The sequence below is a fragment of the Lampetra fluviatilis genome, chromosome 1 (genome assembly GCF_964198595.1).
Source record: "Lampetra fluviatilis chromosome 1, kcLamFluv1.1, whole genome shotgun sequence".
Lineage (NCBI taxonomy): Eukaryota > Metazoa > Chordata > Hyperoartia > Petromyzontiformes > Petromyzontidae > Lampetra > Lampetra fluviatilis.
The window spans coordinates 3996924-4015206 of record NC_136275.1 but is presented as its reverse complement, the minus strand read 5'-3'; the positions used below and the strand labels follow the sequence as shown (position 1 = coordinate 4015206).

The 18283-nt window shown below is 54.6% G+C and overlaps 1 protein-coding gene across 12 annotated transcripts in view; it reads left to right on the top strand.

Moving 5' to 3' along the window:
• Positions 1-18283, top strand: part of LOC144953454 (disco-interacting protein 2 homolog C-like) — a 161205-nt gene that overhangs the window by 111874 nt on the left and 31048 nt on the right. For 9 of the 12 annotated variants that reach the window (XM_078884466.1, XM_078884532.1, XM_078884187.1 and 6 more), the window contains 13 exons: positions 10-642; positions 1521-1661; positions 4431-4550; positions 6432-6632; positions 8922-9013; positions 9994-10104; positions 10836-10992; positions 12905-13014; positions 13573-13675; positions 13791-13855; positions 15634-15727; positions 16910-17029; positions 18153-18267. In XM_078884466.1, the coding sequence (XP_078740592.1) occupies positions 10-642; positions 1521-1661; positions 4431-4550; positions 6432-6632; positions 8922-9013; positions 9994-10104; positions 10836-10992; positions 12905-13014; positions 13573-13675; positions 13791-13855; positions 15634-15727; positions 16910-17029; positions 18153-18267 (2062 nt within the window). The remainder of the gene's footprint in view (positions 1-9; positions 643-1520; positions 1662-4430; positions 4551-6431; positions 6633-8921; positions 9014-9993; positions 10105-10835; positions 10993-12904; positions 13015-13572; positions 13676-13790; positions 13856-15633; positions 15728-16909; positions 17030-18152; positions 18268-18283) is intronic. The other 3 variants (XM_078884308.1, XM_078884244.1, XM_078884119.1) reach the window with 2 other exon arrangements.

Here is an 18283-nt window from a genome sequence, read left to right as displayed (position 1 = left end):
CCGCGGCAGACACATCGTCGGACGAGGAGGCCGACGGCGGCAGCGGCAGCGGCAGCGGCGGGCGGCGCGCTGAGCGCGGGAGCAGCGGAGGCAGCCGGGGCAGCCGGAGCAGCCGGGGCGGCGGAGAGGAGAGGGGGGGCGGCGGCGCCGCCGGCGCCGGCAATGGCGGCGGCTCCCAGCGGCCGCCTCCTCCGTTGCCGGCGGCGGAGGCGGCTCGCCGCTCGCGCTCCCGCTCACGGTCGCGCTCGCGGGCGCGGTGCCGCCCCTCCTCGAGCCGGGGAAGCCTCGGCCCGGCGGCCGCCACCACCTCCGCTACGCTCCACGCCTCCTCGTCCACCTCGTCCTCGGCTCACTCCACCTCGTCGGCGCGCTCGTCCTCCGTCACCGCCAGCACGGCGTCGCGAGCGTCCTCCTCCTGCAGCCCCGGCACCGGGGACGGCCCCAGCGGTTTGGACACCGGGGGGGGCGGTGGCGGCGGCGGCGGGGATGGAAGCGAGGTGGTGGGGGATGGGGAAATCGTTGAGGGAGTGGATGACGACGACGACGAGGTGGAGAGGAAGCAGGCGTCACCCGGGGGGGGGCGCGGTGCCAATAAAGCAGTCGTGGAGGACCTCGCCGATGGCGTCGGCTGCTTGCACATAGGTGGGTCATTCGCTCCTCCCGCTTCCGTGCAGACGCAGTGTTCAGAAGGTGGCGTCATTACCGAGCGTGCAGGCGGCGCGCCTGGAACCGGGCGGCCCACGGGCCGGAGCGACCCGAGGCGCCAAGCGGCGAAGAGAGTTGGGAGGAAACTTGACAGGGAGGTGTCCCGTTTTATTCCTCGCGTCAGGACCCATGTCAGCCGTGCTACTGCATCGCTGGTGTGCAGGCACACGAGGGAGTGTGCGGTGGGAATGCATGTACAGCAGACACGATGGTCTGAGAGTCTACTGCTAAATGAAAGCCTCCCATATCGTCGCCATCTCCCAAGGGCAGGATGAGTGTCCAGTGGAACTGAGCGTCCGCTGGTCACGAGCGCTGTGCAGAGAATCATGCCGAGTTGTCGGCCGTGCCGTGCGACCGCGAGGAGTCAAACCCCGTTTTTCTGAGCTCCGCTGCCGAGCCTGGCGAATGCAAGAGCCGTGATTAGCACCGTCCTGCCGGTCGCGTGGACCGTATCTCTCCAACGCCCCGTGTGGTTTGCGCCGCGCACCAAACCCAGAACGCACCGGTCGCTCGTGCACGATGAATTATCAATTCGTCCGTCGACCAATTTGATCTTTGCTTTTTGGTTCTTTCGGTAAAGTCACGTAGGTGAAAAATAAAAATAAATAAAAGTAAATTCAATCACGACTTTTCGGGCGCAACACAAGCGTCCGTCATTAGGTGGGGACAACCACAGCAAGAAACAATTGCTGAAGTTGCCTACTTGGTTTGATGTTCATTGAATTTTCTTTCGCTGCACATCCCAGATCGTTTTTACCAAACTTGCCCTCCCCCACCTCCCCCGCCCCCTGGTTCACTTTCCTCCCGCTCCAAAGTAGAGGCCCCCCAGGGCCCCCCAGACGTGGCGACCCACGGGCCCCCCGAGCGGCTCCCTTGCATGGAGCGGGTGCAGGTGTCGTCCGTGCGAAGTCTCCCGCGTCAGCTGGGCAACGCGCAACTCATGGAAACGGGAGACGGTGGGGATGCACGCACACGCATGCACTTGTGTACGCACACCTGTACGCGCGTACACGCACCTGCCGCACGTTTGCATCTTCACGCGCACATGCGCGCACGCTCACAGATGCACGCACGCGCTTACATACATATCATTTTTTGTTACTAATGTCATGATTATTATTCCAATAATGTGTCTATGTCGTGCCCATATTAGCCTGTAGCCACGGTTAACAATAAAACAATGTGACCCCCCTCCCTCCTTCCTGCCCACCCGAGTGCCCCCCCCACCCCGACCGCCCCCTGTAAAAGCGCTCGCCGCACGTTTACGACAGCCGTGGGGAGGATCGGGCGGGCGGCCCAGGAAGGGACGTGGCGTGGTGCGGCGGGGGGGGGCGTTCACTGCCTCGACAAATAAAAAAACTAACAAAAAAGGAGGAGAGAACAGAGTGAAGAGATGAGGTCGTTTATGGGCTTTTTTGGGGGGTGGGGGTAGGTGTGGGGGGGGGGGGCGGTGTATTCGTGTCGTTAAAACCGAGGGGGCTCGTTTAATTTAAACGAGCTGGTAAACACTTCGTTCAGCGGAATGCAATTATCCGTTTACTGCAGCGAGGCATCCTTTTGGCTATGGAGGTGACACGCCGATGGCGTTGGTAGCCACCGAGTGTGCCAGATGCCATTCGAGGATGAATTGGACGGGGGGGGTGGGGGAGCTACATTAATTTTTTTTTCGCCAGGTCCTGTGTTAACCACGCTGCGCCCACTGTGGTCAACACGTGGGTATTAACACCGCCCTGAGACACAATTCTGCGGATGTTGCTGTAATGTTTATTGCAGAAGCTATAAGCCGGTTTGGTCCAGGTTTTGTTCTTGGGATGGGCGACTGCATGGGACTCATCAGGTGCTGTAGGCTTGGACTGTTAGGGGGGAGCCAGGAGATGGTAGTTCAGCACTTGACCTTGAATCCATCTGTAGAGAACTCTTGAGTGTCGCACGGTAGCTTGTCTCCCAGATGTATCCACCCACTCAATAGAGGAACCTCCTCAACGAGTCTTGGAACTCGATGAGGCTTCCCTGGTTAAACGAATATCATAATGATGAGTGCTGTTGTTCGGCTGTCAATCAATTTTTTGCCCATCGCTTCTACCCACCCGGCTGCTTGTAACGGATTTTGCTTGACGTGGGGTGATGTTTGTTCTATGGCGGCGTCTTGCCTCGGGGTGAAGGCTGATGCTCGTCACCGGTGCGTTAAGCCCAAGGTTTAGCCAGAGCAGATCTTTGTTGAATAAAGTTTTTTTTATTTCAACACATTCTCAGTGCGCTGCTGGCTGGAGGCCATCCCCCATTCGGTGTCGGTAATAGATATCGAGTTGCAATGTTTTGTCACGTTGTGGGATGCTGTGTAAATCTAAACCATATTGCGTTGCACGTGCGCCTGTGTGTGATAGTAGGGAGCGGTAGTGTGACGGTTAGTGCACTGCGCTACGAACCTGGAGACAAGAGTTTGATTCCCGCTCACGGTCAACACCAGTGACGAATATCTGAACCGGTCCTGGACATCTCCTAGGTCGACTCAGCCTTAAATGAATACCTGGTGCGGTGTGTAAACATCAGCACTTGGGAGACAAAGGCGGTTTGGCTGTGGTGCTTGGCCACCCACCCCTTCGTGTGCCATGTCGGCCTTCATCAGTGCTCGCCAACAGCACTTGTCCATACAGTCTCTTCATTCCATACAGGGGATCTTTGTCTTGGCCCTGAGCCAAAGCAAGAGACTGGTCTCTCTCATGGACCACCGCTGTAAGTAAACTACGTGGCTTGCGTATAGGATTGGGAAATCTGTTGACCGGTCGATTAAAAACCCTTTGGCCAAGCGAGCGTCAGTCGCAGAAGTTGGCCGTTGTGGGCAAGTGTGTCATGCGGTTGATGGCCCAGTCCCAGTTGTTTTATTCACTCCACTGCTGCATCTGACTCTTGGCGCAGCCACCGAAAACCTCTAAAACTTCCGCAGCCCAAGTTGCACAAATGCCATCGTGTACCTGACTTGAACACAATCCAATGCATTTTAGATTTGTGTCGCGTCTGAATGTGACCGCATGTGAAGAAGCTGGTCAGAAGCGGTGGGCGTGTTTGTTGTGCAGAGAGGGAAGGCGAGTCGGTCAAAGGCAGAGGGAAGTAGAGTGATATGAGAGGGGAGAGGTAGGAGAGTGCGTGTAGGGGAGTCGAGTGAGATGAGAGGGGAGAGGTAGGAGAGTGCGTGTAGGGGAGTCGAGTGAGATGAGAGGGGAGAGGTAGGAGAGTGCAATGAGGGGAGTATTGTGAGATGAGAGGGGAGAGGCAGGAGAGTGCATGGAGGGGAGTAGAGTGAGATGAGAGGGGAGAGGTAGGAGAGTGCGTGGAGGGGAGTAGAGTGAGATGAGAGGGGAGAGGTAGGAGAGTGCGTGGATGGGAGTATAGTGATATGAGAGGGGAGAGGCAGGAGAGTGCGTGGAGGGGAGTCGAGTGAGATGAGAGGGGAGAGGTAGGCAGGGGCGAGTCAATGGACGATCTTGAAGATGGTGAGCGTGATCTGAATTTCATCCAGGGTTAGATTGGGAGCCAGCGGAGCGATCCTCTGTCCTTAAATTGAGGGCATCAAAGTTGAATAGGGTCACCGCCCGAGAGCCTAATAATATCTCAATCCAAAGCATTTGGTTGATCAATTCCATCCCCATCCAAATCCATTCTATTCTCTCACCGCATTCTACGCCTTTGACCTCTGAACTGGTCCTTTGTTATCCCCACTGCGGCAGGAGTCCCCGTGAGCAGCCGCGTCTCCTCCAAGATCCAGCAGCTGCTCAACACGCTCAAGCGGCCCAAGCGGCCGCCGCTCAGAGAGTTCTTCGTGGAGGACTTTGAGGAGCTCCTCGACGGTGAGACGAGGCAACCGTCCACTCTACCACCGCCACCATCAGCACCACCAGCACCACCACTGCTAGCACCGTCCCCAGAACCACCAGCACCACCACGAGCACGATCAGCATCACCACCACCAGCACCGCCACCAGCACCGCCACGTCTACCAGCACTGCCAGCGCCACCACCGCCAGCACCACCAGCACCACCACCAACAGCACCACCACCATCAGCACCACCAGCACCACCACCAACAGCATCACCACCACCAGCATCACCAGCACCACCAGCATCACCAGCATCACCAGCAACACCACCGCCAGCACCACCAGCACCACCACCAGCACCACCAGCATCACCACCACCAGCACCACCAGCATTACCACCAGCACCACCACCCACCCATCCACCATGTGGCAGTGCTTTGCAGTTGTTCTGCCGTGATGAGATTCGAGCGTGCGTTTGGATGGGTGACTGCCATGCATAACAGGTGTTATAGGCTGCTGTGGGGTTACGTGGGTGGGCGTGGTAGCACTGTACTTGTATACTTCCCCCACCCTCACCGACCCGAATCGACCAGCGTGGTGAAATCAAAGTGGCGTTCTGTCTCAAATGACCATTGGGGCAGTGCTCATCTCCCGTTTACAACCACCGTAGACTTCCACGCAAAGTGGTACCTATTTTAATGACCCCCCAGGGGGATTGTGGCGAGGTTTCAAGTCTCGCTCGCTTCGTTTCGCGCAACGTCTTGGCGGGCCTAGAGAAGTGTTGGGCGACGAGCGAACGAACAAACGAACGCGACTCCACTTCCTCCTCGCCACGGTGGCGAGGAGGGTGCCGTGGTGGAGAGATGTTAGCTATCTCGCCTGGTTTACATGGAGTCGTGGGTTCGATCGCGACCCTGACGCCTGTATATTTTGAATTTGTATGTTTTCCACCGTGGTCGTGTGGTTTTTTTCTCTGGGTCCTCCGGTTTTTTCACCCTCCAAATTTAGAATCAACTTGCTTTTAGAGTATTTGGCTGCTATGAATTTGCACGCGATAAGCCACTTCGTCGAGGTGTCATTTGTGGGCCAGTTCGTTTCTGAAAAAGAGCTGCATAGCTCAGGGGGCCTCACCTAGTAGAATAATAATTAAAATCAAGATAAATCCTGGACGTTACTTCCTACACCTGAATTCCTAGAGCAACGAGTGCAAGGCTGCGGGGGCTGGTCACCGAGCCGGATACGTCCCGTCACGGTCGTCGCCGATTGGCATGTGGACTTGGCATAGCCAAGCCCCGTTGCCCTTCTCTGCCTGTTGTGTCGCGACGGAACAGCGACGTGATCAGCGCTCCCTTGAGCCAAGCAGCTTTGTCACGAAGATGATCACAGCCCGAGGCGGTCGGCAGGGAGGGAAGGAACGTGCAAATGAACCGGAGCAAAAACAACAACAAATAGTTTCAACGAAACCCACTCCAGAAGTCACTGCAAACAGGATAGACACCAAGTAATAATATCATTGGTGCTCAGATACAAATCGAAAAAGGTTGCGACAAAAATGCCATCTCAGAGGTGTGTGAATGAAACCGAATAAGCGCGGCCTGGCGGTCGCGTATCGTGCCACGTAGGTGAAGAATCTCTACTGAAGCGGACGTTGGCACCGGGCTCACGTGCGCCACAGACTCAGAGAGAGGGAGAGAGAGAGAGACAGACAGCGAGGGAGAGAGACAGAGAGGGAGACAGAGAGGGAGACAGAGAGCGAGAGAAGGGGAGAGAGAGACAGCGAGAGACAACGGGCACCGGCGGGGTACCACAGGTGCCGGGTGGTATTAGCGGGTAGCAGCGACCCAGAAAACGATTTCCGTGAGACGTGACAGCCGCGTGTGTCGGCGGTGTCGACGGTGCGGCGGTGAGCAGTGCAGCAGGCCGACCCGAACCAGCCGCGGCCCGAGGGCGCGATGACGAGCGTGGTACGCGGCGAGCCGCTGGGCGCCGGCGTCACGGCGTGGCCGCCCGCGCTGGAGGCAGCGCTGCACCGCTGGGGGACCACGTCCGGCCGCATGCCGTGCCTCACCGCCCTCGACACGGCCGGCAAGCCGACCGTCACCCTCACTTACGGTGCGGCCCGCTCGTGTGCACGCTCGCTCGCACGCTCGCACGCACGTTCACCCACGTGCACCATCACTCGCACACTCGCATGGTCACTCGCACACACGCTCGCTCACACGCACGCTCACCCACACTCATGCTCACCCGCACGCTCACTCGCACGCACGTTCACCCACATGCACCATCACTCGCACACTCGCATGGTCACTCGCACACACGCTCGCTCACACGCACGCTTACCTGCACGCTCACATGCACGAGTATGCACACTCACGAACCCTGACGTTTCTAAAAACCCCTTTCCCGAGTTGATTGTGCTATCGACATCGCTATGAGATGAATAATTCATCTATTTGAATCTCTTACGGCACAATGCAGCCCGTACTGTTAGAGAACTGCCCTTGGAAGTGGATATCGCAGAGCCACTACTGAGATCCCGTTAAGTGCCCTCTGGTCCGCACACTAAGGGGGCAGCACTTTCCCACATGCCATGGCCCTAAGAGTGATATTCGTTGCACGTGAGTCAATCTGTTATTTAACTTCTGTGAAATTTAGTCAAATGAAGTGCAAAACTAAAGTAAGTGTCATGGGTTTTTTTGCCCAATCGTTGGTGACTGGGCTATGAACATCAACTCATCAGAGGTGGCTGCCTGGATTCGAACCCAGGTCTTCAGCGGTGCCGGTTCAGATCGCTGACCTTTGAGTCACTAGCTTTCCCACAGTGTCCTTGCCAACACCATCATCATCGGCCATGATCTATTTACTGCTGGATGGAGGCACCACCCCAAGCAGTCGCCATCCTCACAATCTCGTCATGCAAACATTCGCCCATCTCCTGCACACAAGCTGATTCCATCACCGCATCTCTCGCAATGGGCACCCTCTTGAGTGTCCCACCCCCCCACCCCTCTCTCTCTCAGCCGTCTGGTTGCTTAAGATGAAATGATTTTGCCGGCCATTCGCAGCTTTGCAATTCATTTTTTGTAAAGTCACGTAGAAGGGAAATAATAAAATAATAAAAATCAAACAATAAAATACAATTCTCAGGACATTTTGGCCACAACGCAAGCAGCCGTCCGTTGTGGCCGAAACGTCATGAGAATTGTATTTTATTATGTTTATTTTTATTATTTTATTATTTCCCTTCTACGTGACTTTACCGAAAGAACCAATAAGATGAATCCCTTCAGTCACGAAAGCTTTAAATCGAAAAATTCATTTTTTGTACTAAAATAAAGTCGCCATCGTCCTGTTGAAAAAAATTGTTTCAGAAGTTTATAGAACAGGTACAAATGCACACATCCTTCCCAACAATATATCTTGTGGACAGGATGGAACTTGATGTGTAAATATCAATTTCGTCTCGTTATACAGGAGGTCTTGGATTCAATCTCAACCCTGACGCCTGTATATTTGGAGATTGCATGTTCTTCCCGTGGTTGCATGGATTTTTCTCCGGTTTCCCCCCTCCACATTTATAAAGATACATTTAGAGTATGTGGCTGCTTTAAATTTGCACGTGATAAGCCACTTCGTTGAGCTGCCATTTGTGGCCAGGTCGCTTCTGAAAAACATCTATATAGCTCAGTGGGCCTTACCTGGTAAAATAAAAATAGTTTTTTAGCCTTCACCCTTTTCTGACCGTGATGTGTCCCATCCAGGTCTGCGTACAAATGTGCATGAGAAGCGTTGTGCTTTGTAAAATGGTCATTTAAGTGACTTGTGTGGACACACATTGTGTGCGTGCATACACTGTGTATGGATAGGCGTTTGTGTGGACAGACTGTATGGATAGGCGTTGCGTGTGGACACACGTTATGTCTGGACAGACATTGTGTGTGGACACACGTGGTGTGTGGACAGACATTGTATGTGGACAGACGTTTGTGGATAGACGTTTGTGGATAGACATTGTGTGTGGACAGACATTGTGTGTGGACACACATTATGTCTGGACAGACATTTGTGTGTGGACACACGTGGTGTGTGGACAGACATTGTATGTGGACAGACGTTTGTGGACAGACATTGTGTGTGGACACACATTATGTCTGGACAGACATTTGTGTGTGGACACACGTGGTGTGTGGACAGACATTGTATGTGGACAGACGTGTGTGGACAGACATTGTGTGTGGATAGACATTGTGTATGGACAGACATTGTGTGGACACACATGGTGTGTGGACAGACATTGTATGTGGACACACATGGTGTGTGGACAGACATTGTATGTGGACACACATTATGTCTGGACAGACATTGTGTGTGGATAATCGTTGTGGTGTGCACGCCCAGGCAAGCTGTGGAGCCGGAGCGTGAAGTTGGCGTACACGCTTCTGCACAAGCTGGGAGGCAAGCAGGAGGCGCTGCTCAAGCCCGGAGACAAGGCGAGCGTAGCACCCAGCCGGGCCCCGTGCCCCCCACTCAAACAAAGACAAAGGTCCACATCTTGTGGAGCCTTTCTAGACTGTTGGTGCAAGTGCTGTAAGGCCAGGGGCAGGGCGCGAGGGTGCGGTGTGGCCATCACCACGCCCCGGCTGCCTTTGCCATCCCCGAGGTCTGATGTTTACGCACCGCGCCAGGTACTCGTGTAAGGCTGAGTTCGGGCTAGGGGAGCGCCCCATTCGGTTGGGATGCACACTTTGCAGCGATGTCCAGGAATTCAACTCGGGTTGCCGTGTTCATGGCGCACGGAGCCAACCGATGCACCGCTGCTCTGGCCCGGTTGGGTCGATCGTGGAAGTGGAATAATGACGTCGCCTCGGTGTACAGGAGTGTGCTGGTGACGTGTCCTGAACGTCGTCATCGAGTGTCAGCAGGGACCCGGCGTGCGTGCGTGTGTGCGTGCGTGCTGCGTGCATCCGCGCGTGCGTGAGGAGCGGTGGTCACAGGGTCCGTAGCTCACTGCGCTCGAAACCGTGTGACCTGGATTCCGTGAGTGTCTGAACCAGGCCTGGACATCCCCCTGGGATTGTTCGGCTATTACGAGTGCACGCACACATGCCAGAGAGCTGCCAGTTGGCGGTGTTCACGGTCAGCGCGCTGTACTCGCAATCTGGAGGACACCGGATCGATTCCATCTCCCGACACGGCAGTTGAAACAACGGGGCAAGATTCTTAAGTCTACACCCCACCACCACCACTGCCTCCCTCTGCCCAGCAGCACCAACGGGTTGCACCGCAGTGAATCCATCAGCAGGGATGTGTGTGGTGGGGTAAAGTGTGGCTACTCCCATGTCTTCAAAGACGTTTCAGAATCAGAAAAGCTCACGACGTGGCATGCGTGTGTGCGTGGTTTGTGTGCGCGCGTTGCGTGCGTGTGTGCGCGTGTGTGTGCGCGTGTGTGCGCGTGTGTGCGTGCGCGTAGGTGGCGCTCGTGTACCCAAACAACGACCCGGTGGCGTTCCTGGTGGCCTTCTACGGCTGCCTGCTCGCTGAGCTGGTGCCCGTGCCTATCGAGGTGCCGCTCACGCGCAAGGTGGGGGTGGTTTCGTCTTATGTGTGTGCTGTTGGATGATTCGGTTGCCCTTCTTGCACCTTGCACTCCTATCGTGTTTTTGTATTGTTTGTTGTTGTAACGTTCTGACCCGCCCCTACTGGACTTCTGTGAGCTTTATAGCTCATCGGATTCCCCCAGTATGAATCAATATTCTGACTCCCGAGTGCGCGCCCCACACCCCTTCTTCAGCGCCCGCCGGCACACGTGACAACGCACGTCGAGCTTACCCACGTGCGCGTGTGTACTGACGTGCGCGTGTGCGCGTGCATGTGTGTGTGTGCGTGCCCCCCTCGTGTACCGTTCTGGCCTTCATAGGTGCTCGCTAACAGCACTTCCCCCCCTACAGTCTGTTCAGGCTATATGGGGGAATCTTTGAATCTGTAGAATCGCTATGAACCCGGCGACACGAGTTCGATTCCCGCTCACGGCCAACACCAGTGACGATTATCTGAACCGGTCCCGGGCCTCCCCTAGGTCGACTCAGCCTCAAATGAGTACCTGGTGAGGTGTGTAAACATTGTCACTAGGGAGACAAAGGCGGTCGGGCGTGGTGCTGGCCACCCACCCCCCTCGTGTATCGTTCTGGCCTTCATAGGTGCTCGCTAACAGCACTTGCCCATACTGTCTGTTCAGGTTATATGGGGGAATCTTTGAATTTTTGTGTGTGCATGTGTACGCGTGCGTGTGCGTGCATGTGTGTGTCCGTGCAGGATGCCGGGAGCCAACAGATTGGATTCTTGCTGGGAAGTTGCTGCGTTACCGTGGCGATGACGAGCGACGCCTGCTACAAAGGCCTCCCCAAGACGCCCACCGGTGACATCAGCCAGTTCAAAGGTCACTGCCTGCGTGGGGTGGAGGTCGCTGTCGGTAAATGGGGCGATGTGTGGCGGGTGCGGCGCGGATACAAGGTGGTTATGATGGTGATGATGTAACGATTGATGATAGTGATGGTGAGGGTGATTATGGTGGTGATGGCGATGATTGTGGTGATGATGGTAAAGAGTTGGGCATGCATCACAGCGCGTGCGATGTGCTGCTAGGAGGCTGCGTTACCGTTAGACGCCGGGCTGCATCTTATTAGGGCATGGTGAACGGCGAGCAGAGAGCGACGCTGTGTGTTGTGTGTGTGTCGTGCGTGTCGTGTGCTTGTGTGTCGTGTGTGTACGTGTTGTGTGTGTGCGTGTCGTGTGTGTGCGTGTCGTGTGTGTGCATGCCGTGTGTGTGAGTGTTGTGTGTGCGTGTCGTGTGTGTGCGTGTCGTGTGTGTGCATGCCGTGTGTGTGAGTGTTGTGTGTGCGTGTCGTGTGTGTGCGTGTCGTGTGTGTGCGTGTCGTGTGCGTGTCGTGTGTGCGCGTGTCGTGTGTGCGCGTGTCGTGTGTGCGCGTGTCGTGTGTGCGCGTGTCGTGTGTGCGCGTGTCGTGTGTGCGCGTGTCGTGTGTGTGCGTGTCGTGTGTGTGCGTGTCGTGTGTGTGCGTGTCGTGTGTGTGCGTGTCGTGTGTGTGCGTGTCGTGTATTGTGTGTGCGTGTCGTGTGCGTGTCGTATGCGTGTCGTGTGTGTGCGTGTCGAGTGTGCGTGTCGTGTGTGTGCGTGTCGTGAGTGTGCGTGTCTTGTGTGCGTGTCGTGTGTGTGCGTGTCGTGTGAATTGTGGAGTGTGTTTGTGTGTCGTAACTTCTGGCCGATAGTGATTAGCTCCACTGCATTAAGAACCAGGTGACCCGTGGTCAATTCCTTCTCACGACCCATTACATTCACGAATATTTCAATTGGTGCTGATCCTCCCCTGGGTCAACTTAGCCTTAAATAAGTACCTGGTTTCCATGTGTGACCATGAGCGCTGGGGTAGATTAAGGCGGCCAGGCATGGTGTTGGCCACCCATCCTCTGATGAGCCGTGCCGACCTTTATAGGTGTTTGCTAAAAAGTAGTTGCCCCAACAGTCTGGTGAAGGCTGGACGGGGGATCTTATAGTAACTTCACCGTAGCAGCACCAAAGTGTGCAAGGTGTGAGTGAAATTTGGCACGTGCTACCAGTTGCATGCTACGTCTGGTGTGGTGTGTGTTACTGCTGCGTGTGATGTGTGTTACTGCTGCGTGTGGTGTGTGTCACTGCTGCATGTGTGACACTGCTGTGTGTGTGTGTCACTGCTGCGTGTGTGACACTGCTGCGTGTGGTGTGTGTCACTGCTGCTGTGTGTGTGTGTCACTGCTGCGTGTGTCACTGCTGCGTGTGTGACACTGCTGCGTGTGTGACACTGCTGCGTGTGGTGTGTGACACTGCTGCGTGTGGTGTGTGTCACTGCTGCGTGTGGTGTGTGTCACTGCTGCGTGTGTGACACTGCTGTGTGTGTGTGTCACTGCTGCGTGTGTGTCACTGCTGCGTGTGGTGTGTGACACTGCTGCGTGTGGTGTGTGTCACTGCTGCGTGTGTGTCACTGCTGCGTGTGGTGTGTGTCACTGCTGCGTGTGGTGTGTGTCACTGCTGCGTGTGTGACACTGCTGTGTGTGTGTGTCACTGCTGCGTGTGTGTCACTGCTGCGTGTGGTGTGTGACACTGCTGCGTGTGGTGTGTGTCACTGCTGCGTGTGTTACACTGCTGCGTGTGGTGTGTCACTGCTGCGTGTGGTGTGTCACTGCTGCGTGTGTGTCACTGCTGCGTGTGTGCCACTGCTGCGTGTGGTGTGTGACACTGCTGCGTGTGTGTCACTGCTGCGTGTGGTGTGTGTCACTGCTGCGTGTGTGTCACTGCTGCATGTGTGCCACTGCTGCGTGTGGCTCCCCAGGCTGGCCCAAGCTCACGTGGTTCGTGACGGAGTCGAGGAACGTGGGGAAAGCTCCCAAGGACTGGACCCCCCACATCTGTGACGCGAACGGCGACATCGCCTACATTGAGGTGACTGGCCGCTTCATCATCGACCGGGTACCGGGGATGACAGTGATGGTGGGGTGATGGTTGCGAGTGGTGATGATGATGATCGTGGTGGTGGTGGTAATGGTGAGGATGTCAATGGTGATGGTGGTAATTGTAAGGATGATAGTGACGGTAGTGTCGAGAGTGATGGTGATGGTGGTGACGATGGTGATGATCATGCTGACTGATGATCGTCGTGGTGGTAAGGGTGCTGATGATAGTGGTGGTGATGGAGTTGGTAATGGTCAGGATGTCAATGGTGATGGTGGCGGTGGTGCTGATGATAGTGGTGGTGATGGTGTTGGTAATGGTGAGGATGGTGATGGTGGCGGTCGTGCTGATGATAGTGGTGGTGATGGTGTTGGTAATGGTGAGGATGGTGACGGTGGCGGTGGTACTGATGATAATGGTGGTGATGGTGTTGGTAATGGTGAGGATGTCAATGGTGATGATGGTGGCGGTGGTGCTGATGATAGTGGTGGTGATGGTCGGTAACGGGGGTGATGACGCGCGCGCTCGTGGTTCGTGGGTGCGGCTCAGTACAAGACGAGCAAGGAGGGGAGCGTGATGGGCGTCACGGTGTCGCGAGCGGCGATGCTCACCCACTGCCAGGCACTCACGCAGGCCTGCAGCTACATCGAGGGTGTGCGCACGGACACGCACGCATGCACTGCACGCACACGCACACACGCACACACGCAGGAGGATTGTGCGATCGCGGTGTTGCTGAGCGGGCAACCGTTGTCTCCCCCACGCAGGAGAGACGCTGGTGAACGTCCTCGACTTCAAGAAGGACGTGGGGCTGTGGCACGGCATCCTCACCGTGAGGGCGCGCAACTCAACACACCACCGACCCCTCTCGTCTAGATACACCGATCCCTCTCGTCTAGATCTACCGATCCCTCTCGTCTAGATCCACCGATCCATCTCATCTAGATCCACCGATCCCTCTCATCTAGATCCACCGATCCATCTCATCTAGATCTACCGATCCCTCTCGTCTAGATCCACCGATCCATCTCATCTAGATCCACCGATCCCTCTCATCTAGATCTACCGATCCCGCTCTTCTCGATCCATAAATCCCTCTCGTCTGGATCCACCGATCCTACGCGTCTAGATCCACCGATTCCACTCGCCTAGATCTACCAATCCCACTCATCTAGATACCACAGATCCAGGGGCGGTTTCTTCATTAGGGCGATTGGGCGACGCACCACCAATCTCAGCCGTTACTGTGCCTCTGGATATAGTCCAATCAGCGTCATGTCACGTTCTGTGGAGTACCGCCTCTTTTTGGGCGATTTCACTCCGGCTGAGAATCGCCCAGAGTGTTCCCATAGACTTACATTCAAATGTGTTTTTTTTCGAACGGCGGGCGCTGCAATGCATTCTCTATGGCTTCCGGGAGGGCTCGCACTAACGTGCTTACGTCATCATACGTGCTTACGTCATCATACGTAAGCACGTTTCAGTCAACAATATAATTTGTCGCCACCTAGTGGAATCTTTAATAAAAGAAACTGAGTGGATTTTAATAATAGTGAGATAGAAACAAACAAGATGTATTGTAAGAGTCACTTTATTTTTCATTAATATTAAAGAAGTGAAGTTGCCTTTACATGCTTACGCTGTTAATTTATCCATTGCATGGGTGGACCTTATCCTTATCAATCATCCAGACATTTGCCCCCCCTGAGAGATTTTGCAGGAGCCGCCACTGCACAGATCCCTCTCATCTAGACCCATCGATTCCACTCATCTAGATACCACAGATTCCACTCGTCTAGGTCCACAGATCCCTCTCGTCTAGATCCACCGATCCTACTCGCCTAGATCTACCAATCCCACTCATCTAGATAGCACAGATCCCACTCATCGAGATCCAACGATCCCTCTCGTCTCCGCTTGGCTCTCTCCCTTCTCCTCGTGCTGCGCTGTCACGGAACGGCTGTCTCTCTCCGATGGCTAAGGAGGCATCGGAGAAGCTTGGTGGTTTTTTTTCCGTGCCGAAGCCTCGTTCTGCGACCCCCGAGCGATCGTCGCCGCGGCCGTCTAGCATACAATTGTTACAGCAGCTGCACAGAGCACTGATTGGTCCGATGTGAGTTGCTGCACTCAGCTCCGACCTCGCTGCACTGTGGGTAGAATTCGACGTGAAGGGAGCCAGGCTGAGTGAGGGTGCAGCACTCACCGATTCACGCCCGTCGCTCGCTGCGTCATGCTGTGTGCGGCGCGGTGCTGTGTGCGCGGTGTTTTGCCGTGTTTCTCTAGTTGTGTGTAGGGGAGCGGTAGCGTGGCGGTTTAGCACACTGCGCTACGAACCCGGCAACCCGAGTTAGATTCCCGCTCATGGCCAACGCCAGTGACGATTATATGAACTGGTCACGGACCTTCCCGAGGTCGACTCAGCCTCAAATAAGTACCTGGTGTGATGTGTAAAGATCACCACTAAGGAGACAAAGGCGGGCAGGTGTGGTGCCGGCCACCCACCCCCCTCGTGTGCCGTGCCGGCCTTCGTAGGTGCTACTGACTAACAGCACTTGCTACTCGTTAAGGCTGTACGGGGGATCTTTGTGTGTGTGTGTGGCGGGTGCACAGAGCGTGATGAACATGCTGCACGTGGTTTGCGTGCCGTACTCACTCATGAAGGTGAACCCGGTCTCCTGGATTCAGAAAGTCTATGCCTACAAAGGTAAAGCATCGCTCATCCGCCCCTCACTTTGCCTTCTCTTCCTCAGAAGAGGGTGAAGGCAGTAGTTGCTGGTAATAGTGGCGGTGAATGCGGTAACGAATGGAAGCAACGATTGGCAGTGATGTACAGTGAGGGAAAAAAGTATTTGATCCCCTGCTGATTTTGTACGTTTGCCCACTGACAAAGTAATGATCGGTCTATAATTTTAATGGTAGGTTTATTTGAGCAGCGAGAGACAGAATAACAACAACAAAATCCAGAAAAACGCATGTCAAATAAACCTACGATAAAAATTATAGACTGATCATTTCTTTGTCAGTGGGCAAACGTACAAAATCATTAGGGGATCAAATACTTTTTTCCCTCACTGTATGTACTGTATGTTGAACTTCTTTCGCACCGTACGTAGCCAACCGTGCGAATGGGAGGTGCGGGATTGCGGTAACCTGGTGCGGTGTGTAAAGATCATCATGGTGCATAATACGGGTGTTTTGGGTTAGATCGCGTGAATATATAAATGTGTTGTTAAACCCGCCACCGCCCGACACAACCAATTAGTAAGGTTTGTCACGTAAACAGAACATGCCAATTCGTTTTATACCAGGCGATTATGGATGATATTGGTTGCATAGGCCTGCATGTTAAACTGATCATCATGGTGATCAAGATGGTTTTGATGATTAATTTCGGACATTGAAAATTGTAAAAAAAAATACATTAAAATTTTTTAAAACAAATTTTATAACATAAAATTCCCAGCAACAATTGTCCATCTTACCTTCCAGAGTTTGTTTTGCATTGCTCGCAGGTGAAATCAGGTGCTCAGGGTTTGTCTTGATCCCCGACAGGCATGCCGAAATATGCCTTGTAGGCCTCGCACATCTTAGCAGATGCTTCCACAGAGTACTTTTTCGCTCTCGTCTTGATAAATTGGCCGCAATCGTAATTATGATGATGGTGACAATGACGGTGTTCATGATAATCGTAGTGACGATGACGATGATGATGTCGATGGTGTTGATGACAATCGTAACGACGACGACGACGACGATGATCATGGCGGTGATAATAATCGTAGTGACCATGATGATGATGGTGGCGGTGGTGGTGGTGATCATCCTCGTGACGTACGATGACGATGCTGCTGCTGTTGATGATGATGGTGGTGGTGGTGCCGTGCAGCGCGGGTGGCATGTGTCAAGTCACGGGACATGCACTGGGCGCTGGTGGCACACCGAGACCAGCGCGACATCAACCTGCGCGCCCTGCGCATGCTCATTGTGGCGGACGGAGCCAACCCCTGTGAGTGACCACTCACCCACGCACTCACACAAGTACTCGCCTTGCACTCGCCTTACACACGCCTGCACTCGCGCATTCACACGCGCGCACAACGCTCTTCGCATGCACATTTTCCCCGATCACAAAAGCGCGTCGCGCGACGGCGCACAACAACGCGCAGCTGTACACAACAGAGGCAAAGGTCCCCCGTATAGTCCGCAATGGACTGTTGGGGCAAGTGCTGTTAGCGAGCACCTATGAAGGCTGGCACAGCACACTAGGGGGTTGGTGTCCAGCACCACACTCGGCTGTATACAACAGACACCGCTGCTTACTCGTGCACACCTACGCTTGCGCGTGCACACCTTTACTCCCCCCCGTGCACTGTGCATCCGCATTGTGCACTGTGCCTGGCACGAAATCCTTGGTCACATTGTCACCAGTTCTTGGTGATGAGTTAATGATCCACAGTTTACTAAACTAAAAACTAGTTTTTTTATTTTACCAGGTAAGGCCCACTGAGCTGTGTAGGTCTTTTTCAGACGCGACCTGGCCACAAATGATAGCTCGACGAAGTGGCTTATAACTACGTGGAACTTTATCGCAGCCAAATGATCTAAACGCGTGATGTTGATTCTAAATATGGAGGGAAAAACCAGAGGACCCAGGAAAAATCCACACGACCAGAGGGAGGTCATGCAATCTCCAAATATACAACAGGCATCAGGGTCGGGATCGAACCCATGACCTCCTGTATACCAGGCGAGGTAGTTAACATCTCATAGCTACCGTGGCGCCCCAACTAAATGGAGCCCGCGAGTGATTCGATCTCACGGCGGATCCGCCTGCACTGCTGTGTTGATGAGTAAGTTGGCCCTGCGAGTGTGCGCAGGCGGTGACCGTCGGCCACAAAGCAGAGAACAAACCCCTGTGAACAAATTCTACAGAGGCATTGAAGCGATCCACTGCACATCAACCGAAGCGATCTAATTCGAGCAGAGCCTTGTGCGTTGTTATGCATGCAGCCGTACGCAAGAGGAGAGAGAGACAGACAGAGGCAAATGGTGATTGTTGTTGGTGGTGATCGTGTTGCGAGAGACTGCATGTGTGTGTGCGCATGCCTGCGTGTGTGTGCGTGGCGTAGGGTCGATCTCGTCATGCGACGCGTTCCTCAACGTGTTCCAGAGCAAGGGGCTGCTGCCCGAGGCAATCTGCCCCTGCGCCGGCTCCCCCGAGGTGCTCACCATCGCCATCCGCAGGTTCGCACCACCGCCT